The 25,287-nt window shown below is 38.1% G+C and overlaps 10 protein-coding genes across 11 annotated transcripts; 6 read left to right on the forward strand and 4 right to left on the reverse strand.

The window, feature by feature from the left end:
- Positions 1-4,256: 4,256 nt before the first annotated feature.
- Positions 4,257-9,340, forward strand: LOC133838334 (farnesol dehydrogenase). Its single transcript, XM_062269404.1, has 5 exons — positions 4,257-4,566; positions 4,631-4,796; positions 4,866-4,992; positions 8,849-8,984; positions 9,118-9,340. Exons 1-5 carry the CDS (start codon positions 4,429-4,431, stop codon positions 9,289-9,291), a joined length of 741 nt encoding a protein of 246 aa, XP_062125388.1. The 5' UTR covers positions 4,257-4,428; the 3' UTR covers positions 9,292-9,340.
- Positions 9,341-9,901: 561 nt separating this feature from the next.
- On the forward strand, positions 9,902-13,313 carry LOC133838335 (GTP-binding protein SAR1b). Of its 2 annotated transcripts, none has more exons than XM_062269405.1 (6): positions 9,902-10,038; positions 10,965-11,116; positions 11,472-11,591; positions 11,650-11,715; positions 12,838-13,073; positions 13,139-13,313. In XM_062269405.1, the coding sequence occupies exons 2-6, from the start codon at positions 11,074-11,076 to the stop codon at positions 13,253-13,255; spliced, it is 582 nt and encodes a 193-aa protein (XP_062125389.1). In that variant the 5' UTR covers positions 9,902-10,038; positions 10,965-11,073; the 3' UTR covers positions 13,256-13,313. The 2 variants fall into 2 exon arrangements, with proteins under 2 accessions (XP_062125389.1, XP_062125390.1); XM_062269406.1 differs by lacking the exon at positions 9,902-10,038 and adding an exon at positions 10,068-10,197.
- A 225-nt stretch (positions 13,314-13,538) lies between these two features.
- On the reverse strand, positions 13,539-15,876 carry LOC133838328 (bifunctional arginine demethylase and lysyl-hydroxylase PSR). Its single transcript, XM_062269396.1, has one exon. The coding sequence runs from the start codon at positions 15,753-15,755 to the stop codon at positions 14,502-14,504; it is 1,254 nt and encodes a 417-aa protein (XP_062125380.1). The 5' UTR covers positions 15,756-15,876; the 3' UTR covers positions 13,539-14,501.
- Positions 15,877-16,107: 231 nt separating this feature from the next.
- LOC133838337 (biogenesis of lysosome-related organelles complex 1 subunit 5) lies at positions 16,108-16,813 on the forward strand (the record flags this gene model as incomplete). Its single annotated transcript, XM_062269410.1, is given in 4 exon segments — positions 16,108-16,249; positions 16,311-16,426; positions 16,428-16,583; positions 16,643-16,813. Coding segments are annotated over 4 exon segments (585 nt in total), but the record flags the coding sequence as incomplete, so codon positions are not given.
- Positions 16,814-16,840: 27 nt separating this feature from the next.
- On the forward strand, positions 16,841-17,814 carry LOC133838332 (transmembrane protein 199). Its single transcript, XM_062269401.1, has 2 exons — positions 16,841-17,429; positions 17,492-17,814. Exons 1-2 carry the CDS (start codon positions 16,841-16,843, stop codon positions 17,779-17,781), a joined length of 879 nt encoding a protein of 292 aa, XP_062125385.1. The 3' UTR covers positions 17,782-17,814.
- On the reverse strand, positions 17,550-19,261 carry LOC133838330 (zinc finger protein-like 1 homolog). The gene is made up of 5 exons (XM_062269398.1): positions 18,912-19,261; positions 18,735-18,846; positions 18,488-18,681; positions 18,236-18,428; positions 17,550-18,173 (listed from the first exon to the last, which is right to left on the reverse strand). Exons 1-5 carry the CDS (start codon positions 19,011-19,013, stop codon positions 17,878-17,880), a joined length of 897 nt encoding a protein of 298 aa, XP_062125382.1. The 5' UTR covers positions 19,014-19,261; the 3' UTR covers positions 17,550-17,877.
- Positions 19,161-20,863, reverse strand: LOC133838331 (DNA-directed RNA polymerase III subunit RPC6). Its single transcript, XM_062269400.1, has 3 exons — positions 20,731-20,863; positions 20,153-20,546; positions 19,161-20,090 (listed from the first exon to the last, which is right to left on the reverse strand). Exons 2-3 carry the CDS (start codon positions 20,543-20,545, stop codon positions 19,602-19,604), a joined length of 882 nt encoding a protein of 293 aa, XP_062125384.1. The 5' UTR covers position 20,546; positions 20,731-20,863; the 3' UTR covers positions 19,161-19,601.
- LOC133838336 (uncharacterized) lies at positions 20,744-21,713 on the forward strand. The gene is made up of 2 exons (XM_062269409.1): positions 20,744-20,842; positions 21,049-21,713. Exons 1-2 carry the CDS (start codon positions 20,753-20,755, stop codon positions 21,409-21,411), a joined length of 453 nt encoding a protein of 150 aa, XP_062125393.1. The 5' UTR covers positions 20,744-20,752; the 3' UTR covers positions 21,412-21,713.
- LOC133838326 (26S proteasome regulatory subunit 4) lies at positions 21,404-23,038 on the reverse strand. The gene is made up of 2 exons (XM_062269395.1): positions 22,882-23,038; positions 21,404-22,810 (listed from the first exon to the last, which is right to left on the reverse strand). Exons 1-2 carry the CDS (start codon positions 22,882-22,884, stop codon positions 21,494-21,496), a joined length of 1,320 nt encoding a protein of 439 aa, XP_062125379.1. The 5' UTR covers positions 22,885-23,038; the 3' UTR covers positions 21,404-21,493.
- Positions 23,039-23,349: 311 nt separating this feature from the next.
- On the forward strand, positions 23,350-25,268 carry LOC133838325 (cytochrome P450 307a1-like). The gene is given in 3 exon segments (XM_062269394.1): positions 23,350-24,622; positions 24,624-25,007; positions 25,009-25,268. Coding segments are annotated over 3 exon segments (1,584 nt in total). The 5' UTR covers positions 23,350-23,623; the 3' UTR covers positions 25,210-25,268.
- Positions 25,269-25,287: the final 19 nt, after the last annotated feature.

Below are 25,287 nucleotides of genomic sequence, written 5' to 3' on the forward strand. Positions count from 1 at the left end.
GATGTTGTTGTTGTTGTTGCTGTTGGTTGCCTCCACTTTTTACGTTGCATGCCAACGCGCTGAGCCGAAAAGTATGCAACAATAAATTTCGCGGCGATGCGCTCTTTTGCCATTTATTTGTTTTGCTTCACCCCCCAACACACACAGACGATAGCAAAAAATGCATTAAAAGAAAAGCAAATAAATTGTTGCAAAACTAAAAACACTTTGCCTGCCAATTTTCTATCAATTTCCATCAAAGGGGGAAAGGGGGCAGCGGCATTGCGCAAAATGTTTGCAATTGCGCTTTTGTGTAGCTTAAAAGGCTGCCATTTTGCGGGTGTGCTGTGGTGCTGTGGTGCTGTGATGTCACTTAGTGCGAACCACAAGCTGATGCGAAATAGGCTTAGTGCAAGCCTGCGTTCGGTTAGATTAATTGCGTAAGCGAAGCTTTTGTGACGAGCTTGCGAAGAGACTAACTAACAACCTGTTGTATATGGTATTTAGAATAACATTTTTTATAATTTAATTTTGTTTTTTAAGAATAGAATATATTTGGAGGTGCCTCAATCAGAGTGTAAAAAGTGCTTCGACAATTAGTTTGAGCACATTCAAAAGTGTATAAAATAATAAATCCATTTTTTTTTATAAATATTCGCATTGTCATTATTAGGCCAGAAATATAAATAGAAACCCTCGTATTAGATAATATAAAACATTTTTATAATTTTAATTTGTATTTTTAGACTAGTTAGATTCCTAATTTTGGCCCCTGAAAAATTGAAATTGAAGAATTGAAGTTATTAAATAAATAATTTTGTTTAGGTCTAAGTTGATTCACTGCACTTATTTCACTCTATAGTATATTTTGATTTTAGTACTAAATCAATATATCAAATATTGCCTTTGGTATATTTGCAGTATTTTTGCGATGTATTGGTTTGTTATATTTTGAAATTAATACCGCACTGTTTTGCTTACACTTTTGCAGTGTAGCTTTCTGAACTGTTTATATTATTATTTCATATTTTTTATTCTAAATTTAATATGATAGTCAGGCTGATACTGCATAATTCTTGAACTTAGGTGAGAGTTTAAATATGCCTTATAACCTGTAATAAATAATAAATTAAACAACAAGATCTTCGATCTATACATTATCAGTCAATTAGTATGTTGTCTAATTTATATAGAGCTTATTGGTAGTTAGTAGCAGACTACAAATTTAATCAAGAAGAAATTCTATAAATCCAAAATTTAAATTGAACATTAAAATATAAAAGAAAAGACCGTCAATATTAAACAGCATTTCCAAATTTGATTTACATTAATTTAATATTTAACTCACTGTTAATAGAGTGCTAATTACCCATTTATGATATTTGAATAAAGAATTAAATATTGCATATTCACAACACCTCACTTTAAATGCCATTAAACATTAGGTCAATTAACAGCTTGACGCAACTGTACCATTTATTTGTAATCTACTTCAATATGAACTGCACTTTTGTCAGATGATATCATGCAACATCATGTGGGACTAAAGTGAAAATGACAGACAGACATGCCATAGAAGTCCACTTGTCTCAGCTGCCATTGCATTGAGTTGCAGCACCTGCATTTTATTGCTGTCATCTGCAACATTGCACACACTCCCCGAATCTGAATACTGAATACGCAAAACGGAGTACGGAATACGGAATACGGAATCCTGAATCCTGAATCCAGTTGCAGTGACAATCCAAGTTGAGTGCATTTTTAGATGCATTTTTGAATTTTGCATTTTGCATTTTACAATTGCCGTTGCAGTTTATATGGCAAGCATACAAAAGATGCCCTGTAAAACGGTTTAAGTTTGAGTCTTTTAGACTGTTTAAAATAAGAGTAGCGTAGATTTGTGAAAGCAGTAATGGAACTTTAATTCAAAATTCAGCTAAGAATATTTTCTATACATATTTTCAGAAATTTCATTTACAATATATATTTATATTTATTATATTATATTTAGTTTTTTACTGAAATTACTAATACAATTTTATACTGACTAAGGCCACTAAGCTGAACAATAAATATGATATACCAAATTTCAGAATACACAAAATATTAGATAGGAATATTTTCTCATAATAATTATCCCAAATTAATAATAATTTAATTGTTAATTAACTAAATATATGAATAGTGCAATCGAAAAGTTTTATTTATTTTAAGATTTATTGTATTATTTAAAAGAATATTATTGAAAGTGTGGTGCAACATTAAGGAAATTAAAACTTTTGAGAAAAACTTAAGGGACTTTTTTTAAAGATTTCTAAAAATTAAATTAACAGGAAGCTAATGAAATTTAGGATGTGGTTAATGAATTCTTTTAGCTTAGAATTAATTCTACATGTATTAATTAATTCTAATATGTAGCCAAAGCAAGTGAGGCCTTCAAACTGGAGAATAATGATAATGTTCTCGATGTTTCTAAGGAAAATTCAAATTCGACTGTCAAATATTATGGTAAGAAACAATTAACATAACTATAAAAACATTATATAAAAAAATGTGTTAATTCAATATTTTAATTTCTCAACAAACCTTATTTAAAATGTATTATTTTGCTTTTTCTGAGAGGATTAGAATTCTAATTGAATTTTGATTTTAAAATAAACAATACATATATGTTACATATATATATTAATTAATTAAGCAAGCATTTAATCCTAGAACAAAAGTTAACTTTTCCAGCATAACTTAAAGTCTACTCCAAGTAATAAAAGTATACAAGTTAGTGCAACATTTTGTGCATGCTGATAAATTTCATTTTTGATTCGCCTGACAGAAGTTCTGCTGCTGCTGCTGTTGTTGTTGTTGTTGTTGTTGTTGCTGCTGCTGTTGTTGTTGCTGTTGTTGTTGTTGCTGTTGTTATTGTTGTTGTTGCTGCTGTTGTTGTTGTTGTTGTTGCTGCTGTTGTTGTTGTTGCTGCTGTTGTTGTTGTTGTTGCTGCTGTTGTTGTTGCTGCTGCTGTTGCGTCGTGCTCTTCTGCAGTCAGTCGGGCGTGGCAGGTTCTATTTTGTTGGCTTTGTTTTGTTGCCAGGAAGCCATAAGAATGCGGTAGGCAGCAGCTACGGTTTCAGCTGCTTTCTGCTTCCCCCCTCCTTCAGCCTCCTGCCGCTGCTGCCACTTTTACAGCTGCTCTTAAGTAATAACAAAAATATGATAAGGTCTTAACGCTTCATTGAGAACGTTTCGAGACGTTTCTGGCTGTTGACATTATCAATTGCTAATAGAGAGCTTAAGCTTGACTAAACAAAAGCCGATAGCCAAACAACAATTGTCAGCAGTCACAGTCTGACCTTTGACATAATGAACTCTCTCTCTCTCTCTGGGTACGCGCTTAGCGAGTGTTTACTGTGCTCTGTCAGCAACCGCAAGGGGATTAGTGACAAAAATGATAGAGCTAAACCAAAGCCGCAAAATGAACTGAGTATTGCATTTTGTATCGAATTTCAACCAGAAAGTGCTCGACGAGTGCAGCTGGAAATAAGTTTGTTGATCGACCAGAAGATATGCTGTATTCATGAAATGAGCAATGAATATAAATATAAATTAACATTGAAAAACATTCAATTATGCACTACATTTTATTATAAATTTATTAACTCTACATTTATAATCTAGTAATTTCAATATTAATTTAAAATAAAAATTATTTCGAAATTCATATTCAAATTCTAGTAATTTCAATTTATAGACAGTCACTTTTAAGATTATTTTATTTTTCAGTTTATGCAAAAGTTGAAGTATAGGCAAAGATAATTAAATGCAAATATGGGGAATAAAAAATATTTACTATACGTGCTTAATATATTTTATATTAATATAAAATGTCTTTCTGCGAACCTATAAATAATTTGCTTTAGTACCATATTTAATATTTGTAATATAAATTTAATTTAACAACTGTGGCATAACTTTTTCTTTAATAACTTTGTTATAGTTATGTTTATGTGCTTCTTTTCATAATAATTGACAGTTAAATTTCAACTTTTCTTATATAATTTCAGAACATTTTGTGACAGTTGTTTAGTCAGCTATGCTTCTTCCCAGTCTCTACAGGGTATTGAGCTAAGCAGCTGCCAGCATGAAGCATAGAAAGTGCGACAGACGATGCAAAAAGCGGCATTTAAAGTGCATCACAATGCGACTGCAGTAAATTGAAAATAATTAAATGCAACAAAAAAAAAAGAAGCTAAATCAGCAAAGCTCAATCGAAGCGAGCTCGGCCTATGAACCGCACTCAATAAGCAAAAGCCGGTGACTGCGAACTCAGAACTCAGAACTCAGAATTGCAATTGCATGAAAGAAGCTGCAGAATCAGTTGCACGCAGAACGCGAAGCTGTTTGGATTTGGATCTTTAACGCTGTCTGCTCTATAAAACTAGCTACATAACTATCAACATGGAGAACTTCCAGTGGCGCAATAAAGTGGCCGTCATCACGGGCGCTTCCGTGGGCATTGGAGCCAGCACCGCAGTTGCCTTGGCCAATGCTGGAATGGTGGTTGTTGGTCTGGCCAGACGCCAGGAACTCGTCGAGGTGATTGACTTTAGTGCTTGGCACAAGCTGAAGAAATAGTTCTGTAAGTGGCAGTTATTTATAGGCCTTGAATTCACAAGTGAAGGGCGAGGGCAAAATTATTGGCCGTAAATGTGATCTGAGCAACGATGAACAGCTGATCAGCAGCTTTAATTGGATTCAGGAGAAGTTCCATTGCATCCATGTGGTTGTCTGCAATGCAGGCATACTGAAAGCCAATTTTCTGAGTGGTAAATTGAAATCATTTAACTGCAGTTTGTTCCTCTTAAGCATTGCCTTCTCTTCAACAAAACCATTAGAATCGCCCACCAAGGACATTAAGGAGCTGTTCGATGTGAATGTGGTCGCCACTGCGAGTTGCTTGCGGGAGACGCTGAAACACATGGCTAAGATCAGAGTGCCATGCCACATTGTGGTCATCAACAGGTGGGTAAATCTCTAACCACAAACATTTATTAGGCTGGAATATTTAGAGAAGAGATTTGAGAGAATGCAAGTCAATTTGATTGAGGTAAAGCGACTGATAAATATGAATTTCATCATCTAGTATAAGCATTGTGGATTTCATAAGTTAATATTCTGTATTTCTTTTAGGCAAATATTTCAACTCATTCCAGTTAAAATCTCAACTAAGTTGATTATTAATATTCATTAGAATTTAAGTTTACAGTACAAAGTCTGAACTAAGAACTTGGGGCATTAATTCAACTCTTCTTTTATTATTACATTGAAGTTTTTATTTACTTCAAAATCAGTTTTATTATCATTATTTATTCTAATTTTTTTAACACATACTACCAAACATTATTATGGCTTATTAAAGCAGCAAGCTCTAAAAATATTTCCATCAATTCGTCTATACATTATAATAATTCCCATTTAAATTTATGTTCTGTTTACCTATTTCACCACTTAAAAAAATTTATTAACTGATTTTGCTTAAGTTTCTAGAATTAAATTCTACAATACACAGTTTAGCTAGTTGTTTTATTATTAATCAATATGTTGTTTTTTCTTAATTGCATTTCATTTTATTTGTTCTCTTGTTAATGCATGTTCTAATTTCCCATTTCACCACTTAAATAATGTATTAACTATTTTCGCTTAAGTTTCTCGAATAAATTCTACAATACAACGTTTAGCTTTTTGCTTTATTATTAATGAATTTTTTACGTTTTTTACATTTTCTTTATTTGGTTTATTGCTAATACATGTTCTGATTTCCCATTTCGCCATTAATACTTACTTACTTAATTATTATATTCATATTTGAATTTCATTAAAGACATTTGTCTCGCAATTTAGTAAAATTGCACATTTATTAACTGAATTTATGTATATTTATCTATCTATTATAACCCAGTTTTTTGTTTTAATATTCACATTCGTAAATCGTAAATCGCCGCTCTTCCCACTTACCATTTCGCACTCATTTCGCATGCTGACATTTAATGTTGATTTAGCCTGCAATTGAATTGAAACTGCCAACGTGATCAGTTTGTTAGCTTAATGCAATATAATTTGAGGAGGACAAACGAATTGGGTGGCATTTGCAATAAGCGGCTAAAACCAATAAACTGGGTAACTACCAAATACGAATACGAATGTTGAGCACAAATTTGCCTTCAAATTGGCTGACTGCACCACAACATTAGCACAATTATCGCCCAGCAGAGACGGACGACATATGCAAGAGAGAGAGAGAGAGAGAGAGAGAGAGTTTGAGTTTGTTATCACATTTTGTAAATGATGTTTGTGTAGCTAAAATAGCCGAATTTAGGCTAAGCACCATCACAATGCACTTACACACACACACACACACACACACACACTCACACAACACTCACAACCATGCAAAGTGTGTGTAATCTGTGTATGTATTTGTTTTATATACTTAGCTCTTTGGCCTAAAGTTGTCTTGAGTGCCAGAACATTTGCCCAAGCCTAAGCATGTGTATGTGTTTGTATGTGTGCCTAATGAAAGTGCAAATATGTATGTGTGTGTGTAGAGTAGTGCAGTGTTGCCGTGCTGCAGTGTTGTCAGCTGTCAGTGTTGCTGTGCTGCAGCATTCTGCATTTTTTCATGAGAATCGCAGCAGATTGTTGTGTGTGCGTTATTTAAATTAAATTAAAAGCCTGACGACAAACAAACAGCACAATACAAAAACATTTATTGATATTTAAATGCTGAAATTCATTTGTTATTGTTGTTGTTTTTGTTGTTGTTGTTACTGCTGCTTTGTGGTTGCTCTGTGCATTAAAAGCTTTGCATTTGCATCGAAATGGCCCAAAGTGTTTGCGCAAACAGCAGCAACAGCAACAGCAAACCAACAACAGCAGCAGCAACTGCATTGGCAACTGCAGCACCATGCAACATCAACAACAACTCAATTATTCAACATAATTAAGTATTTTGCATTAAACATCAGTGTGTGCGTGTGTGTGTGTTTGTATTCTGATTTTTATTTCATGAATTTCAATGCGCAATGCATTTAAAATCAAAATGTTGCGCATTAAGCCGCATCGTTTGATACGCGTTTTGGCTTTAATTTAAAATTGCATTGATTTCATTTTAATGCAATTTACTTGAATCTCTGGCCTCTGCCACGCACACACGTGGCATGGCGTGTCCATGCATTCACCAATTAGTGTAGCATGCGATTAAATGCAAATTTCAATAAAAAATTGCGCATACGCAGTGTGTGTGAACTAAATATTCATTTTCGAACAGTCGAAGACCAATAAGTATCGGAATTAAGTAATACACGTTGCTACTGCCAACAGAAAGGAAATAAGTATTGATAATTTATTTAATATTCATATTTATTTACTTGATTTTTTACTTAGAGAAATCAAAGTTAATATAAGACACTCACAAATATCTTTTCTTCAATTTAAAGTAGACATTAAATGTATTAATATATAAGACTTCTTAAAACTGAGAATTCTTAAAAATTTTTCAGTCTTCCTTCAGAAATCATCGTCTTATTTAAAAAGTCTTAAATTTATTTAAAATTTGAGAACTGCGAAGTAATTTTGTACTTGCTAAAATCAGAGTTTACTTAGGAATAACTTTAATCATAGCTCACGAAATCCTTTCTTCTGAGTTTTGCAATAGGAAACTTAATTATTATTAATACTAATTAGGCTTTATATCATTATCATCATAATTTTACCATTCTTTTCCTGAATTTTTCATCTAAAAATCGCCTAGTAACTAAATGTATTTAGCTTTACAATTACTTAAACATGTTTCGCTTGGTTACTTCTCAATCTTTATTCCCAACTCACTCTTTTATTAAATTCTGCACTATTCTGCATTACTTAAAAAAGTCGCCAACTTCCTTTACATCACATTTACATCATTTTACTACTAAAGCGCTTTTAATTGTCGTACGCACCACAATTATCAATATACATATGTACATATATTTTTATGGGGCCTTTTGGATGACCGTTCGCTTTGTTTGCCTGTGAATTGAAAATTGTTGTCCACAGGCGTGTTGCATAATTTGCAGTTTAATGAGCAAAAGGAGCGAGCGCATATTGAATGCCAACTGTAATCAAATACAATTGAGCAAAATGCGTATGTGGTGTGCGACAAAAGAAAGACAAGAGTTTCCACGTTAATTAATGAGAAAATTGATGTAAAAAACAAAAACAAAGAGAAGCGCACAGAAGTGGAGAGCAAAGGAGATGATGCGTTGCTAATGAGTTTGTCGGGGGGTTCAAGTGAAGTGCGCTGTGCAGCAAAAGGTGGGAGAAATGTATTAAGGCGTCGATTTATTTCCTTCTTTTTTGTTTTTGTTTTTTGGTATGTCCGTCAATATGCATTTCGCTTAATGTCAATGCAATAATATTAAGACTTAATTAATTGAAACTGCAGCAACTGCAGACTGAATGCTCGGAAGCTCGAAGCAGTTCATGGAACGTCGCCGAACAACCGCTGTTTGCACTTAATGCCTCAGTCACTGTTAAATTAAAAGAAGTTTACGCAATGTTTGCATAAAATGCACAGCGACATCCCGGGTCCAAAAGAGTCCTTCACTTCCTTACCCCTCAACCCTCAACCCTCGGCTCACCTGGTGAACCTATCGCAAATTTTTTTTCACACGCAAAAAGCAACGACAGCTGTTGGCCATCATTTCTTTTACTGTTGTTGTTGCTGTTGTTGTTGTTGTTTCAAGTGATTACATTGCGTAGCAACGTTGACTTTATTTATTTACCCCCCATTTCACTCTCATCCCCCCTGTCTGTCTGCTTTTTGTTTTTTTGGGGACAGCGTGCTCGGACATCGCATACCGGAAGTGCCGGTGCCCTTATTCAGCGTTTATCCGGCCACGAAGCATGCAATTACAGCACTTTGCCAGACGATCCGCCAGGAAATACATTTTCTCAAATTAAATATTAAATTAACGGTAAGTTAAATGCACTGCATACATTGCACCCAATGCAGTTGGTAGGGGGCGTGGCAACCCCGCATATGCCAGACAAACAAGCGTGACGCGTCTTTCTTTTCTCCCGCCCGCACACACACACACATACATGCAGAGCATCTGCCCCGGCATGGTGGACACCGATTTTCTCAATGTTTACTCACAGGCTGTGGATGAATTGCCCAAACTGCAGCCGTTGGATGTGGCCAAGGCAGTCCTCTATGCCCTCGACACGCCCGACGGTGTCCAAGTGGAGGACATTATTCTGCAGAAAATGCGAAAAGTTTAATAAAGTTCCCGAATTAACCATGAATATTAATAAAACTGTTCTTAACCAATCCACAACTATTTAGTCTATTCTTCAATGAGCGGTGTTCAAAGCAAACATTATATTCTCTCTGTTGTTTGAAAATGGAAGGCTTTCGACATATTTGAAATCCCGCGCTACTCGGAACACTTTGTTAGTTCAGCTGGTTCATAATATGAATCACAGCCAACTTAACGTCCAAGAAGTTATTCGATCATCGATATATCGTAATCGAATAATATATCGAAAATAATTAAATTTACATTTTTATTGCGAAGCAATAAAGAAATACTAAATAGATCGTAAATTATGTTATAAAGTACGAAAAATGTTCAAAACATTTAAATGATTTCAAATAACCTAAATCAGAAACAGTTTAAATAAGCGCGCCTTCTTTGGCTTTTAGAAATATACCATTTTAATATTATAACTATCGAAGTGTAATTTAAAACGTAATTTTGTCATGCCATCCATACTCGGACACAGTTGTTAATAAAAAACATTATTTAAAATGATTGTGAACTCCTGGTAAGCTATAATTTATTGAATAAAAATTAATTTATATCACGGAAAAACCGATAATCAACATCAAAAAGTTCCGTAAAACATCGATAGCGTCTTCGATGATTCGCCACCTCTAGTAACTGGTATATTTTCCACGCAGATAAGTGGTATATTTGGAAACAAGTTTGCGGTCACGCTGGATTCAATACAACGTGTGCAGAAAAAGTAATAACTCGCTAATAAATAAACGAAAAATGCATTTATTGCATACGCATAGTGTTACACAAATAACGGCGGCTCAAACTAGACATTCCAGGGAACCGAAGTGTCAATAGCGGGTTAACAAACGCGCAGCCAAAACACTGAAACGGTCAAACTAGAAATGTGTGTCCACGTAGTGCAAAATCCGAATGTCATGTCTACTGGCTCGGTGCCTTTTTTATATGAAAAAAACGCAGTCCAATAAGTGGTATGGCGCGAGCGCTAAGGGTGCGGCGACATTAATGTGATAGTGTGGCATCCCATTGTACATACATATGTACATAGTATGCCTGGCTCCAAAGTGCGAGATTACGAAACTTGACAAAATTTTAAGGAAATTACACAAAAGTTTTTATATGCGTGTACCACGTACATAGTTCAGCGTGCACACATACAAAGACAAAACACACAGACACACTCATACATACAAAGTTATAGTCGCAGTCGCTCACACATACACTCACACCTATAGGCATACACTTGCCCGTAGAAAGAAAGTGTTGCCCAGCGAAGAGCTCGCTTGACAAAGAACCGAAACAGGTTTTTTAACCTAATTATAATCGCTTAGATGTTTTAGTTTGACGAACGCAAATAACCAACTGCTACGGCGGCATAGTCGTCGTTGTCTAGAATAATTTATGTCAAGGCTGCGCCTCGCTCTCGATCAGGCGACAACAAATTAGGTTACGGACATGAAAATACTACTCGATTATCAATAATCAACAAGAGTTACCCAGAAAGGGGCTAAGGGGAGAGCCAGTGTAGTGAGCCGCCTCAAACTGCATGCTGAACATTGAACTTGTCACTCAACCATAACAAAAAAAAAATTAATTTCCTTGTCTACGTTTCGTTTTGTTTTTGTTCTCCATTGTGTCTGCTTTGGTTTTCAGTATAGCACCGCACTTCCCCCCCCTATAACACCTACAACACTCTCGCTCGCTCTACTGCTGAGACTCTCACTCCCGCAAGCAAACCAAAAGCACACAACAGCTAGCCAAGATGTTCATTTGGGACTGGTTCACGGGTGTTCTGGGATACTTAGGTAAGTGTGTACGAAACATCAAAAAAAAAAAAATAAATAAAATAAGATACAAATTTGGAATTTGACATTGCGACATGGGCGAATTTCTTGAGCGTTTGCCAACAAAGCAGCAGCAGACGCGACAAAAACAAATTGCGTACAAAAAGAAAATGAAAACGTATCGACGACTACTTGACGTGCATGTATTAGTGAAGCTGCTGCTTCTGCTGCTGTGGTCACTGTATTAATTAATGACGACGTCGACGTTAACAGTGTGACCTTAACACACGCTTAGTGAGGCAAGCGCTCAAGCTCAATCTCAAGCTCAACATATACAAAATTCAATGAGTAACATTGAAAATCTTTCGTTCGTAAGGTCTATGGAAAAAGTCCGGCAAACTGTTATTCCTTGGCTTGGATAATGCTGGTAAAACCACATTATTGCATATGCTCAAAGATGACAAGCTTGCGCAGCATGTGCCTACACTGCATCCAAGTAAGTTTCAATTGCCATTAATTACGTGCATTCATTAATAGTGCTGATCTTTCCCCAGCATCCGAGGAGCTGTCCATTGGCAATATGCGTTTCACTACATTCGATTTGGGTGGCCACACTCAGGGTAAGTTAAAGACTCTCTTCAAAGCTATATAGCAGTTACCGGAAATAATGTTAGGTTTTCTTTATAAAAAATCTCAATCTTGGAATAGTCTTCGAAAAAATGAATCACCCTTATATCGGACTTTTTTCTTTTAAACTTCATAGTAATGGTTTTTTTTTTATAAAAATTAGTATTTTTATAAAAGGATTACAAAGTTCTTATTCCAGAAATTTGTATTATAGAAAATGTATTTATTAATCGACAATCATTATTGCTCAACATATATAAAGAGAATTTAATTTTCATAAATTCGTTGCGAAAAGAACTGAAAATCAAAATACAATCATTACGATGTACTTTTTAGAATATAATTTATAAAGATTACGTCGAAATAGTTTGGTAATCTTTTATTTCGTCACTAAGTGCTCTTATTAAATCATAAATAATGCCCATGAAACGTGCTCACATCTAAATATAACTCATTGCATACATACAACATAAGAACAGCAAATTGAATATAATAATCAGAGAATTCAGTACAATTTCGGGAGGTCATGTAAGAAAACATTGTCAGAGAATTAACAAAACGCAAAATGCGACTCTTAAGAAATTGCTGCATATTTTTTTCTGATAACCATTGTGTATATGTAATAAATGGCGTTATATCAAACACGTAGTATAGATAATAACAATAACAATGGCACTTTGTTAAACTGTATAAGGAAAACCTCAAGTAATAGCTTATAAGCAAATTAATACTTATTCAGGTTCTCCTCTAAGCATGACATGGCGCAAACAACTGCTGAGAATGTATACTATATGTATATGTTATATGTAGAATTTACAAACACATTGCCATCGCATTGATAAGCAAAAACGAAGCAAACGTAACGATAGCAAGACGTAGATCACGTATAACAAACACATATACCACTCTATATAGATGCTATAGTTGTTGTCAGCGTTACGCTTGATTTTTTGATTGTGGATAGTGTTGCAGTGTCTATTCGATGACGTCGTAAGACTGATAGGAACAAGTTTTTGTTGTCTTATTCTATTAGCCTGCATGATGTTGAACAATATTTAGATAAGCTAATTATCAGAGTTGTGTTAGTAACAATTGAATTTGAATTATCTTTGCAGCACGTCGTGTGTGGAAGGATTACTTCCCCGCTGTGGATGCCATCGTGTTCTTGATAGACGCCTGGGATCGTGGCCGCTTCCAGGAGAGCAAAAACGAGCTGGATTCGCTGCTCACGGATGAGGCGCTGTCCAATTGCCCCGTGCTCATATTGGGCAACAAAATTGATAAGCCCGGTGCGGCCAGCGAGGATGAGCTGAGGAATGTGTTTGGACTGTATCAGTTAACGACCGGCAAGGTAAATGCTACAACACATTAATTTATTCAAAACTATTTTATTGACGAATACTTCTTTGCTTGCAGGGCAAAGTTGCACGCTCCGATTTGCCTGGTCGCCCGTTAGAATTGTTCATGTGCTCAGTACTGAAGCGACAGGGTTATGGCGAGGGTTTCCGTTGGTTAGCGCAGTATATTGATTAAGTCAAGATTAACCATAACAAAACAAAACAAACAAACAAAAAAAAAGGAAAATAACAAACAGAAATCAACAGCAGCAACAGCAAAAAACACACAAAAATTCAGTACAGACAAAAAAAGAGAAAAACCCCACACAGAACCCGATTGAAAGCAAAATGATGCTGGGAGCGCAATTTCTAATTTATACACAATTATAAACAATAATTAATAAATGAAAAAGAAAAAAACACAAAAAAACAGATGCAACTAAATTAAAAATAAAAACAAAAATATTTTTTAAAAAAGAAAACTACCAACAAACAAAACAAAATGCAAACAATTCTCTTCTCTAACCAATTCGCAAAGAAACAAAAAAACAACAGAACACAAAAAAAAAACACAATGCGGGCAAATTGAAATTGAAAAGTGCGTGGGAATACAACTTTTTAAATAATTATATATGAATAACAAATTGTAGCAAATTAAAGGTGATTTTTTTAAAAAGCGAACATGTGCTTACTTATATGTTCCATAAATAAATTTTATTATTTAAATATTTCGTTTTTGTCCAATTGTTTATGTCAAAAATATTACACTTTCCAATTTTAGTTTCCAATCCTTCTCAAGGCTAGTTATATGATTTTGAACATGATTTTCTTTTAAGTTGATTCGAAAACAATTTGTATAAAGATTGAAAATAAAAGAAAATATAATTAATTTGTATAAAAACAAAAGCGTCAAGTATTTGATTATGCAAATGGAGGCAATAGTTGGGGACATTGAATAATGAATGTATGTTTTATTTTTGTTTATAAAGGTTAGTGGGGTAAATGAATTAAAAATGCAGTTGTTTTGTTTTTTACAAATATACTCAGTTTATTTATGTTGCATTTAAGTCGTTGGCTAATTATAGTTGAAGTTAAATAGAAATAATCATCAACTGTTTCCGTTCTTTAGGCTAATGTTTAAGCGGACTGTGTTTTTGGCTCAGCCGACGATAATTCAATTCAAATATCATTATTTTTTACAGCAGCATTATTATTTTCGTTTTGTTTTTTAGTTACTTTACTAATTGTATAAAAATATTACTAAACATGCAACATGGATTAGGATCAGGATCTGCATCTGTATCTGCATTTTGTTAACTGTGGCAGGAGGCTCTGCGACTGCGACATGGACGTTGAAAGCGTGGCACACGGCGACAGAACAACAGCTGGCGATGAAACAGTCGCAGCAGCAGACCATTTCTTTTCGTCTTTTTGTGCCGACATCAAGGTCTTGTCGCAGATGAAGATGATGTCGCATTCTTATCATCGCCACCGTTTCCACCATCATCATCAGTCGCATTGCCAGCCATGCGTCGTTTTTTCTTCTTTTTGGCAGTCAAACTTTCTTGGCCGCTATCCGTATTTGAATCGGCATCCGCTTCGCTCTCCGACGATGACGAACTGCTCGAGGACGATGAGGAGCTGGAATTGCTGGAGCTGTCCGAGGCAAAGCCAGTGCTCTCATTAATATTAATACTGTCGGCAATCTGTCCCAACTCCGGTCGCTGATCCCGCAACACACGCAGCCACTTGCGCGACAATTTGGGCCGACCGCGCACCGTCTTGTGCCACACACAAGGGAAATTGGTGAAACTACAGAAGTTCTGAGTAATGGCGATCGTGTCGTCCAAATTGAGCACCACATGCCACCAGCCGCCGGGCACAAAAACAGTTTCACCTGCACGTTGTAGCACCTCGATGGGTTTGTATTCCTGCGGCCACGAGGGGAGTTGAGTGCGCGGATAGACGGTACTGAACCAGGTGATGGCCTCGTCACGTTGCTTGCCACCCATAGCACTCGTCACCTTTAGCAGATCCTTGGGCGTATGCGTAGGAAACAGACACCAACGCTTGTGGCCACGTATCAAAGTGTTCCACGCACTCGTGCCCAACGGATCGATATGTATCCCCGTGCCGGAGCGAGCAGGACCCATCACAAACCATCGATATGGGGGACGACGATCCTCGCCACAGTACTTGAAGAGATCATCGCGAAAATACTTGGGCACAGCATAATCTTCGAGCAGTTTGCGACGGCGATGATGCTCGCCAAAACTGCTGTCGAATATGTAGAGCGGACTGTCGTCCCGTGTGCCCTGCATATACTCCACATAATATTTCATCTTCATCTTGACGCTATAACCTTCGTTGTCTTCACCGCACTTGAATTTCTGGTTGCGATACTTTTTGGCCAGGCGCGAGAGCGTCCATTTCTCTTGCGCCAGCCAACCGTCGGCACATCCAGTAATAATGACGGGCAGATAGGGTCGCTCGAAGCGCTCAATGAATTCATCACATGTTACGGTTGCATTCTCGATGCGTTCCAGGTTATCCACAAAGTCCCAAAATGGCTCAAACTTCTCATAATACCGCATTGCGATCCATGCGTTATCGCCATCGAGTTCGGGGCGCGCCTTACGCTTCACATCGCGGGTACGCTTGCGTGAGCGCTTAGGCAGCTTGAATTCTTCGCTCATTGTAGTCAAAATTAAGTAAATTGGGTTGCAATAGGTAATTTCAATTAAACTAATGTAGAATCGCTGACTTTCGCACGTCGCATTCGGGAGCTTCACATCAACGTGACCGCAGAATGCATTCCAAAATGTACTATTTTTGGTTGAAATATTTACCACAAAATACGATTATGGTGATTCAACGACGGAGTGTCTAGAAGTTTCTATTTTAACTTACACATTATTGTTAAATTATTTCAGTTGAAAGTAATAAATAATAACTAATAAAAAATATCTTAAAGGCTATTTCTAGTTATCTTTTTAATTTTATTAACTTTTCTTAAATTATCGATAATTTTATCAACAGTGAAGCTAGAAACGGTATATTCTGAACATTTTCGATAATTTGGCGTACCATTTGTGGTCACACAACGTATTAATATCGTTGACCCACTCACATGACGGTAAAGAAAATAGGGTGTTTTGGGGAAAAATAATGATAAGCCAGGTTGGACGAGGTACGTGTGTTTTGAAAAGTCACACCTGCATGATTTATTGACTTTATAAATTTCTCAATAGAGTTGTACAAAGTGCCGCATCGCATTTTAGACCATCGCGTATTTGTTAACGGCGAAATCGAAGCATTTCTCGACAATTTCGAAGTGCAACGCAACGATAGCGAAGTAGAGACGCTTTTTTCAGGTCACCGAAACTGTGGGCTCCCTTAAATACGATTTATCCGACCGTTGCATTGCATTGGGTAATCAAAATCTCAGCCAGCTCTCCACAGAAGTCAACACATTGCTGGCCAGTGTCGAATCTTTGCTAGAAAAGGCCAAAGTTGAACGTGTCGTAAGTAGAAAATAAGTTTCAATTAGTGTAAACTAAAATAATGAAGTATTAATTCGCAGCCTAGCACAAGGCTACAAGAAGCTCGACGTGCTCGTGAGCAACGCAAAGCGGAATTTCTGAATAATTTACAGCACGGCTATCAACGCATTGACAACTCGTTCGAAGAGAAGGAGGAAGAAATCGCCGAACTCTATTCGGATCTGCAGCTGAAGCTCAACATTACCAAATAAGAAAGTTATAAACAGTACCTAATCAACATGCTGAAATCAACCATTGTCGATACCCGCATCCGCCTGCGTCCCTCGAAAAAAGTATTAGAATTCCTGGCTAAACACAAAGAGCATTTTGACGATGCGCCAGCTAATCTGGCCCAAATACTTAAAAAGAATGGCTACAAACTGCTCGAGAAGACGACCATCTTAAAGGATAGTGAGATAAGCACAAAGCGGCCTGCTATAGACACAAAGCTGTTGGCGAAATTAACTTCCAATGTGCCTGATTTGACTGCAACAGAAGAATCTGAACAGGAGGAAGAGCAGGAGGAGTTGGAGGATGAGAAACCACAACCTGTAGATGGCTCTTACTTGTATCTGACTGATCTGCATTGGCTGCACGATGTTATGATTAAGCTCCGCGCTAAGGATATCACAAATGTATTTCTACATGAACTGATTGAAAGCTGTGAGCTTATCTTGCCTGAGAATGAGTTCAAGCCGCGTAATCCGGAGCTGGAGGCACGTTGCCAGCGCCTCCGCGAACAGCAACAGAATCGCGAATACCAGAAAATGACCAAGAATGTGGATGCAACACTGCAGCATTATCCCGAAGACACCATAGCCTATCAACGTATGTTTAAGTTTTATAGACGTTTAATTTCTAAATCACCAAACTTTACTTTATATTTACAGTTAAAAGCATTAATAAGCAGATCATTGCGGTGGCCCAATTCATCTTTTCGGTTGCCGCTGGCTTCACATTTGGTTTCTTTGGCGTCAACTTGATGGTGGGACCATTGCCCTTTGGTTTTCGCATTCTACTGGGCGTGATTGTGGCCCTCGTTATTGCGCTGGCGGAGATGTATTTCCTGGCCAAGAAGCTGCATGAATACGACGAGGTGTTTGATGCACCAAAACGCAAACAAGCCGAAGAATCGGTCAAGTCGAGCGGCGTGCAGAAAGTCAAACCGCATATTGAATAAATTATTATTTTGTTTTCTTTGAAAAGCTATCAATAGATTTCATATATCTGGATTACATAAATAAGTGTGTAGGGAGGGAGGGAGAACGAGCACAACTTATTCATAATGATTCGGATTGGGATTTGGATTGTTCCAGCTGTCGTCCAAGCCATCGTTGCCACTGCCGCGTCCCAGCAGCGCCATCAAATACACAAACATAATGAATGCCAAAATGCCACTGAGCACCAGGAACCAGGTGCGTCGCCAAGGTGGTCGCGATGATGGCGCATAGAAGCGACGCGTCCAGCGTGAGAAAAGCTCGGCTGGTGTGCGGCGTTGATATTTGTTATCATCGCGATCGGTACCGCCAATTGGCGATTGACGTGGCAACAACGGACGTCGGCTGCTTGTGGCTATAAAAACCAAAATGCAAATAAGCACAAATAAAAACTAATGAGCAGTTGTTTAAACAAACCATGCATATCGCCAGAACTGGGCGGATTGAAAGCATCCATTAAGAGCACGGAATGTGGACTGGAGGCATCGGCGCCATTTGGTTTCACACGCTCACGTTCTCCAGCGGAATGTTGATGATGATGCACTTTGGTGATATTGCTAACAGCCTGAATTGCTTTTGCCTTCAGAGCATTGCTCTGGTCATCTGAAAGCTGCAAAAGAAGCTATTGAGCTGATGCTGAGCAAAGAAATAGAATTCCTGTCGCTATACCAAAGCAAGTCCTAGTCCATTGCGACCCCAGTTGACTTGCGACAGATACGTTTTTAGTGCATCTGCGACCGGCGAAACAAGGTTCGATGTGGGAAAGATCTCCACACGACAGCTGGGACACTTGTGTCCACTAGGAGTTGTGTTGGCAGGCAAACCGGCTTGTCGTGCATTCAAGCAGTCCCAATGATAAACATCTAAAAAGAGAAACAATTAGTAGGGATTCAGAATAGATTATATAGCTACTTACGATAGCAGACGAGACGCACACATTCGCCCTGCTCCAGCGTGGTGCCGCACAATGTGCAATTGGATATATAGTCGCTATCCCGCAGCCATTGCAAATAGGATTGCACGATGCACTAAGCAGAAACGGAGCAACATCAATTAATGGATCAATCAACCGCTTTATCTCTTTCTCTCTTACCTTGGGATGACTCTGGACCATGCAGTGCTCGCACACATTGACGCGATGCTCAAAGCAGAATTGATTGGTCACCAAACGTTTTGGACATTTGCATAGACCCATTGCGGTTTTTGTTACTGTTGCTGCTGCGGGGCGGTGGCGGGTGCTGTGAGCTTATTGTCGTTCGATTACTTTATTGTTTGGGTTCGTATTATTGCACTTGAGTCTGTATTAGAAGCGCACTTCCGGACCAAATAGCGTTATAGCATATTTAATGTTAATTAAAATGTACTTAAATTGATTTTAGTTGGCTTTTGTTGGAATTTTCGTCTGGTCAATCACAGAATTGTCAGCCACGTATTTCCACTGTCTCGTCTCCATAGCAAGTGTTTTGTTATCGAAATGGCGATTAATCGATACGGCCTATTTTGAGCTGCTGTTAATAAAAGCCGTTAAAATATCAATCATCACTGAATAAATAACTTCAATTAATAAATAATGTATGAAATTAAATAGAAATGTGTACGCTTTTTATTTATTTTCTAGCATTATTTGATATATAAGTTTTATATAATTAAACTACTCGATAAAAAGATATCGATAGGGTAAATTGTGGAGAGCGCCAATTTCAAACTGTAGTTGACAGCCGTTGAACTACTCTATATACGATATTTAAAGTTAACTAATTTGTGTAGCTATAAATAATTTATTTTAATCCAACCAATCCTTCATATATTGACAATTAATTGCAGTAACATCACCGCAATCGGAACAGTTCTTGATCACAGGACAGATGCCACAAGGCATCTGCACCAAGCCCGGCGCTGGCAGCGGCATATTTACAGCGCGATATACATAAGCACCATCGGATTGCAATATACGCTCTGCATTACCATCGTAGACGACGGTTTTCAATATGGTCTCCAAATCGTCTTCATCCAAATTAACTTTGCTAATACCCAAGTCTGAGATGAATTTGTGAACATCTTTTACTGAGCAACAAGACATTTGCTTGAAGGCCAATGGACCATCCCGTTTCTTCTCGGCTGTTTCACGTTTCATCTGCAGAAACCGCAAACATTGTTGATTCAGCACATCAACAAACTCCACCTCAAAGTCCTGATCCTGATACCAAGCGCCGCCCGTTACAGATCGATCAGCCTCCAAGTTGTACAGCATATAAACTTTCTTTTTGCTAGCCTACAATGAATAATGACGGATAAAATCTGTTAAATATATATATGGACATATCATTTGCTTACATTCACAGATTTGACGGCCTTAATGAGCTTCTTTGTTTCCAAGTTCTTAAGGATCTTATTTAACTGTGTCATGTTCAAATTTGACTTGATGCGAATATCACGTATCCATATGCCTTTGTTGCCGCCCTCTTCAACAATGCTGTAAACGATCTTTTCCTCATTGTCAGCATCTTTGGGCAATGCGCTCTTCTTTTGTGGATCCTTGGCACGATATATTAGTTTCTCACCCTTTTTCAGCACTTCTATGCCGCCTTGCTGCAACAATATATTGAGACCCTCAACGCGCGTTGCAGCAGGCATGTCAGACAGAGCTTTAGTCAGATCATCGTTTGTAGCGCCACCGGGAATCCCCTGGATTACAGAAAGCAGCAGTTGAGCGACTTCAGCAGCCATCGTAAGCTGTTCAAAAATAATCGATTGAAATTAATTTACCAAATTTTTTTGAGAATAGTGTGGAGTACTTTGATACGTGTGGAGCCATTCTGTTTTGCGTATGTTAAGCTGCAGACAACGTAGACACGTGAATGTTTTTGTTGTCAATAGTTGAAGTTGAATTTGCTGGTGCAATTACAGTATAGACTTACGTTTTAAGCGACAACAATGTCACAAGCCAACAGTTCCGATGACGAAAGCGACTTTAAAGCCGTCAATACAGCTAATTTCGAGCGAGTGCAGCAAAAAGTGGCAAAGGTAAGACAAAGCGTGCTTCAAAAACAGTACCGAGTTGCCTGCATGCTAGCGCGGACAGCGTGTTAATTTAACAGCAAGCTGTTAGGGGTCTACAGTCCGTTTCTAAACAGCTGTTATTTAACGCATTAACATTTGACAGTCACAGCGATTGAAGTCTACTTGTAGCGCCACTCAGTATAATTTGAAACTCATGAATTTTTCCACAGATCAGCTATGTGGATGGAATTGCTGATGGACGTGAGAAAGTTTTCCAGATCAGCTTTGATCAGGGTTATGTAGATGGTCTAAGAACTGGCATTGAATTGTCTAAGCTCCACTCGTTCTACGAGACACTGAAGCCAGAAGAATTAAATGAGAAATTAACAAAGGAATGCGAGATATACAAAGAAATGAAACTGGCAAAGGCGACGGATAAAAGTCACTTTAAGTATTTGGAGCATCAAAGTGAGTCACTCAGCGTTGTGTCCGAAAAACAAAAGGCTTATGTAGACGAATTTTCGGAGCGCTGTTCCAAAGACCTGCCAGTTACAACAAGTTTATTGCAAAACGAAAGCCAAAATGTAATTTAAGTATTAACCTGGTTTAATGTTTCGTGTTGTGGTTGATTAGGAATTATATTGTAGATTAACTGAAAATTATGTAAAAATTGGCTTATAAATACAATCCCTCGGGTGTGCCTTCCTTCTTGCGGTACAATACGCTCTCCTTGGATTTCTTAAAGTCCTCATTGGTCACCTTCATACGACGCTCGCGCAATGCCATCAATCCAGCTTCTGTGCAAATCGCCTTAATGTCCGCACCCGACAGATCATCCTTGGCCATAATCAGTTCACTCAAATTGACATCCTCGGCCAGCGTCATGCGGGAAGTGTGGATGGTGAAAATGCGACGTTTGGTCTTCTCATCAGGCAGTGGAAATTCAATCTTACGATCAATACGTCCCGGACGTATAAGCGCCGGATCGAGTGTCTCAATACGATTAGTTGCCATGATGACTTTCACATCGCCCCGCGAATCGAAACCGTCCAATTGATTGAGAAGCTCCAACATAGTACGTTGAATTTCACGCTCGCCACCAGAATTGGAGTCGTAACGCTTCGTGCCCACTGCATCGATTTCATCGATGAACACAATGGAGGGCGCATGCTCCTCGGCCACACGGAAGAGCTCACGCACCAACTTTGGACCATCGCCCAAGTACTTTTGTATCAGCTCGGAGCCCACAACTCGCAAGAAAGTGGCCGAAGTCTGATTAGCTACCGCCTTAGCCAGCAGCGTTTTTCCAGTGCCTGGTGGACCATAGAGAATGACACCCTTGGGTGGCTTAATGCCCATTTCTTCGTAGTATTCGGGATGCGTCAAAGGCAGCTCAACAGATTCTTTGATTTCCTGAATTTGCGTATCCAAACCACCAATATCCGCATAGGTTTCTTGTGGCGCCTTCTCTAGTTTCATCACTGTGACCATGGGATCTGTGTCGTCGCTCAGCACACCGACAACAGCGTGGACTTTGTGATTGAGCAGCACAGAGCAACCAGGCTCTAGTTGGTCCTTATCGACAAAGGACAAAATGCTAACATAATGCTCCGAACCCACTGAAGTGGACACGATGGCATGATTATCATCGATAATCTCCTCCAGATTGCCCACCGACATTGGTGTGCCGCGCAGATCATCAACCTTGGAGCGCTCCTCCTCATTCTTCTCATCTTGTGGCTTGAGGCGCTCCTGATTGCGTATGAACTCGTCCTCCATCATCAGGTAATCCTTAATGCGCTCCAGCTTTAGCAGTTTTAGACGACAGCGCGTGTGAGGCGTCACCTGGGGCAGTTTCATGGCCGCATCAGGACCCTTGGCGCGACGCTTCTTTTTGCCAACGCGAGTTGGAATTGGTGGCTCGTATTTCTTCTTTTTGTCTTTGTCATCTTTCTTGTCGCCTGCTCCTCCCTGTGCCGATTGGTTTTGGCCCTGCAATTCGCGAAACAAAATAAATTACATTTAACTAACTATAAACCAAATTTAACGGCTGTGCGCTTTACCATTTTGCGTTTCTTTTATATTTTCAGACTAAACGAATTTTATTTTGTCGGCAACACAAACAGATTTCTACTAGTCATAACCAACGTGAAGTTGGCTGCGGCTGTGTCGTCAGTGTGTACACACTTTAATATTGATTTATTCGATAAATGAGCGGCCGCAAAAATACAATTAAAATAGTTGAGCTAAAATATCGAGCTTTGATAAAAATGTTATATTATTTTGTTGAGTACAAAATTATAATTTGTTTTATTATTGGTTCCAATTTAAAATATTCAAAATACTAAAAGTCGTTACTTCTATGTTGCTTGTACACTGCAAATAAACTATGGACAATTGTAAGGATACCCGAAAATTGCCCTTTCTTAACTATGCACAGGTACGAAATTCGTGCAACATGGCAAAAAGACGACATGTGCTGGTAATAAAATAATAAACAATAATGACATGTTAACTATGGACAATTGTAAGGATACCCTAAAATTGCCCTTTCTTAACTTTGCACAAGTACGAAATTCGTGAAACATGGCAGAAAGACGAAAACATGTGCAGTGTAACAAAATAAACAATAATAACATGTTAATTACCGATTGTAAACTTGGCAGAAATTAAATTTTAAGGTGCAGCTTTTGCTTTAAATAATCCTGCCGAACATAGCAACAGCACATTCCTGAAACTATATCCAAACTGAGCAGACGTCTTCAATTCCTTTGTTATTGGTTATTATTGTAAATTGTGATAAAAATGATATTTGAATGTTTTCTCGCGATTGCTGGAATTATATTAATCTTGATCTCAGCATCATACATTAACATAATTTATAATTGCAAATGCAAGGTAATTGTTAAAAACACATTGAAAAATGGCGGAGAAATCAAGCAGAAATTTATGCAAGCACCTGGGCCACATCCCTGGCCAATTATTGGCAACCTGGATATAATTGGACGATTTGACAACACTTTCGAAGGATTCGGAGCATTGGCGCAACAATATGGAGACATTTATTCACTGACACTTGGTCACACTCGCTGCCTGATCGTCAACAACTTGGAGCTCATACGAGAGGTGCTCAATAAGAATGGCAAATTCTTTGGCGGTCGCCCCGACTTTCTGCGGTATGATAAGCTATTTGGTGGCGATCGAAATAATTCGCTTGCTCTCTGCAATTGGTCACAGTTACAAAAGAAACGCAGGAACTTGGCACGGCGACATTGCTCTCCCCGGGAGTCGACCGCGTATTACACCAAAATGTCAACTGTAGGCTGCCATGAGATCGATGAACTGATGGCCAAGTTAAGGCATGATATTGTGCCCGGCAAATCCATCGACATCAAGCCGATACTTCACGCTGCCTGTGCAAATATGTTTAGCCAATACATGTGTTCCAAGCGCCACGATTATGATGATGAAGAGTTCAAACAGTTTGTGCATTTCTTCGACGAGATTTTCTGGGAGGTGAACCAAGGGCATCCACTAGATTTTCTGCCCTGGCTCCTGCCCTTCTATGGAGATCACATAAGACGCCTTCGTTATTGGTCTCAAGCTATACGTCAATTTATTCTGGAACGTATTGTCAATGAGAGGGAATTAAATATTGATCCTGATGCCCCAGACAATGATTTTACAGATGTGCTGCTCAAAAGTTTAAATGAAGATAAAAATATGTCTCGCAATACGATTATTTTTATGCTGGAAGACTTTCTAGGCGGCCATTCAGCTGTTGGCAATTTAGTTATGCTCACCCCTAACCTATATTGCTAAAGATCCGACTATTGCAGAAAGAATTCAACGTGAAGCAGATCAAGCAACGCATAATGGAGTACGGAGCATTGGTCTACATGATATGGACGCTATGCCCTATACTATGGCTACCATATACGAAGTATTGCGGTATTCATCTTCGCCAATTGTTCCCCATGTTGCTACCGAAGATTCCGTTATAGCGGGATTTGGTGTGACTAAAGGAACTATTGTATTCATCAATAACTATGTACTGAATATGAGCAACGAATATTGGAAGAATCCGGAAAAATTTGAACCTGAACGATTTCTGGAAATTAAATTAAACAATTCAGAGAAAACTCTTGACGGTCGAGTGCAATTTCAACTCAGGAAGAACCTTTCACATTTTTTTGCCATTTAGCATTGGAAAACGTACTTGCATTGGACAAAATTTGGTTCGTGCCTTTGGGTTTATTTTGTTAACTAACATTTTATTGCGCTACGATATAAAGTGTCCCGACTTGACCATGATCAAGATTAATCCGGCTAGCTTGGCTTTACCCGCTAACTGTTTTCCTCTCCAATTGACTCCAAGACCTAAGGAATAAAACATATATTAAGTATTTTCAATATTGTATGTTAAATAAAATAATTGTGCTCATTCGAATTTAAAGTCATTTTTTGAA

The sequence above is a fragment of the Drosophila sulfurigaster genome, chromosome 2R, assembly GCF_023558435.1.
Source record: "Drosophila sulfurigaster albostrigata strain 15112-1811.04 chromosome 2R, ASM2355843v2, whole genome shotgun sequence".
Taxonomy (NCBI): domain Eukaryota; kingdom Metazoa; phylum Arthropoda; class Insecta; order Diptera; family Drosophilidae; genus Drosophila; species Drosophila sulfurigaster.

Excerpts from the sequence above, each read along its gene's own strand:
- LOC133838328 (XM_062269396.1), bottom strand. The coding sequence starts at position 15,755 with ATGAGCGAAGAATTCAAGCTGCCTAAGCGCTCACGCAAGCGTACCCGC.
- LOC133838334 (XM_062269404.1), top strand. The coding sequence starts at position 4,429 with ATGGAGAACTTCCAGTGGCGCAATAAAGTGGCCGTCATCACGGGCGCT. Across the intron at positions 4,797-4,865 it reads GAAAGCCAATTTTCTGAGTG|AATCGCCCACCAAGGACATT; the intron begins GTAAATTGAAAT and ends CAAAACCATTAG. Across the intron at positions 4,993-8,848 it reads CACATTGTGGTCATCAACAG|CGTGCTCGGACATCGCATAC; the intron begins GTGGGTAAATCT and ends TTTTGGGGACAG.
- LOC133838332 (XM_062269401.1), top strand. The coding sequence starts at position 16,841 with ATGCTGAAATCAACCATTGTCGATACCCGCATCCGCCTGCGTCCCTCG. Across the intron at positions 17,430-17,491 it reads AGACACCATAGCCTATCAAC|TTAAAAGCATTAATAAGCAG; the intron begins GTATGTTTAAGT and ends TTATATTTACAG.
- LOC133838331 (XM_062269400.1), bottom strand. The coding sequence starts at position 20,545 with ATGGCTGCTGAAGTCGCTCAACTGCTGCTTTCTGTAATCCAGGGGATT. Across the intron at positions 20,091-20,152 it reads AGGCCGTCAAATCTGTGAAT|GCTAGCAAAAAGAAAGTTTA; the intron begins GTAAGCAAATGA and ends TATTCATTGTAG.
- LOC133838335 (XM_062269405.1), top strand. The coding sequence starts at position 11,074 with ATGTTCATTTGGGACTGGTTCACGGGTGTTCTGGGATACTTAG. Across the intron at positions 11,592-11,649 it reads TGTGCCTACACTGCATCCAA|CATCCGAGGAGCTGTCCATT; the intron begins GTAAGTTTCAAT and ends ATCTTTCCCCAG. Across the intron at positions 11,716-12,837 it reads TTTGGGTGGCCACACTCAGG|CACGTCGTGTGTGGAAGGAT; the intron begins GTAAGTTAAAGA and ends TTATCTTTGCAG.
- LOC133838336 (XM_062269409.1), top strand. The coding sequence starts at position 20,753 with ATGTCACAAGCCAACAGTTCCGATGACGAAAGCGACTTTAAAGCCGTC. Across the intron at positions 20,843-21,048 it reads TGCAGCAAAAAGTGGCAAAG|ATCAGCTATGTGGATGGAAT; the intron begins GTAAGACAAAGC and ends ATTTTTCCACAG.
- LOC133838330 (XM_062269398.1), bottom strand. The coding sequence starts at position 19,013 with ATGGGTCTATGCAAATGTCCAAAACGTTTGGTGACCAATCAATTCTGC. Across the intron at positions 18,682-18,734 it reads TGTGCGTCTCGTCTGCTATC|ATGTTTATCATTGGGACTGC; the intron begins GTAAGTAGCTAT and ends TTCTCTTTTTAG. Across the intron at positions 18,174-18,235 it reads CAGTTCTGGCGATATGCATG|CCACAAGCAGCCGACGTCCG; the intron begins GTTTGTTTAAAC and ends TGGTTTTTATAG.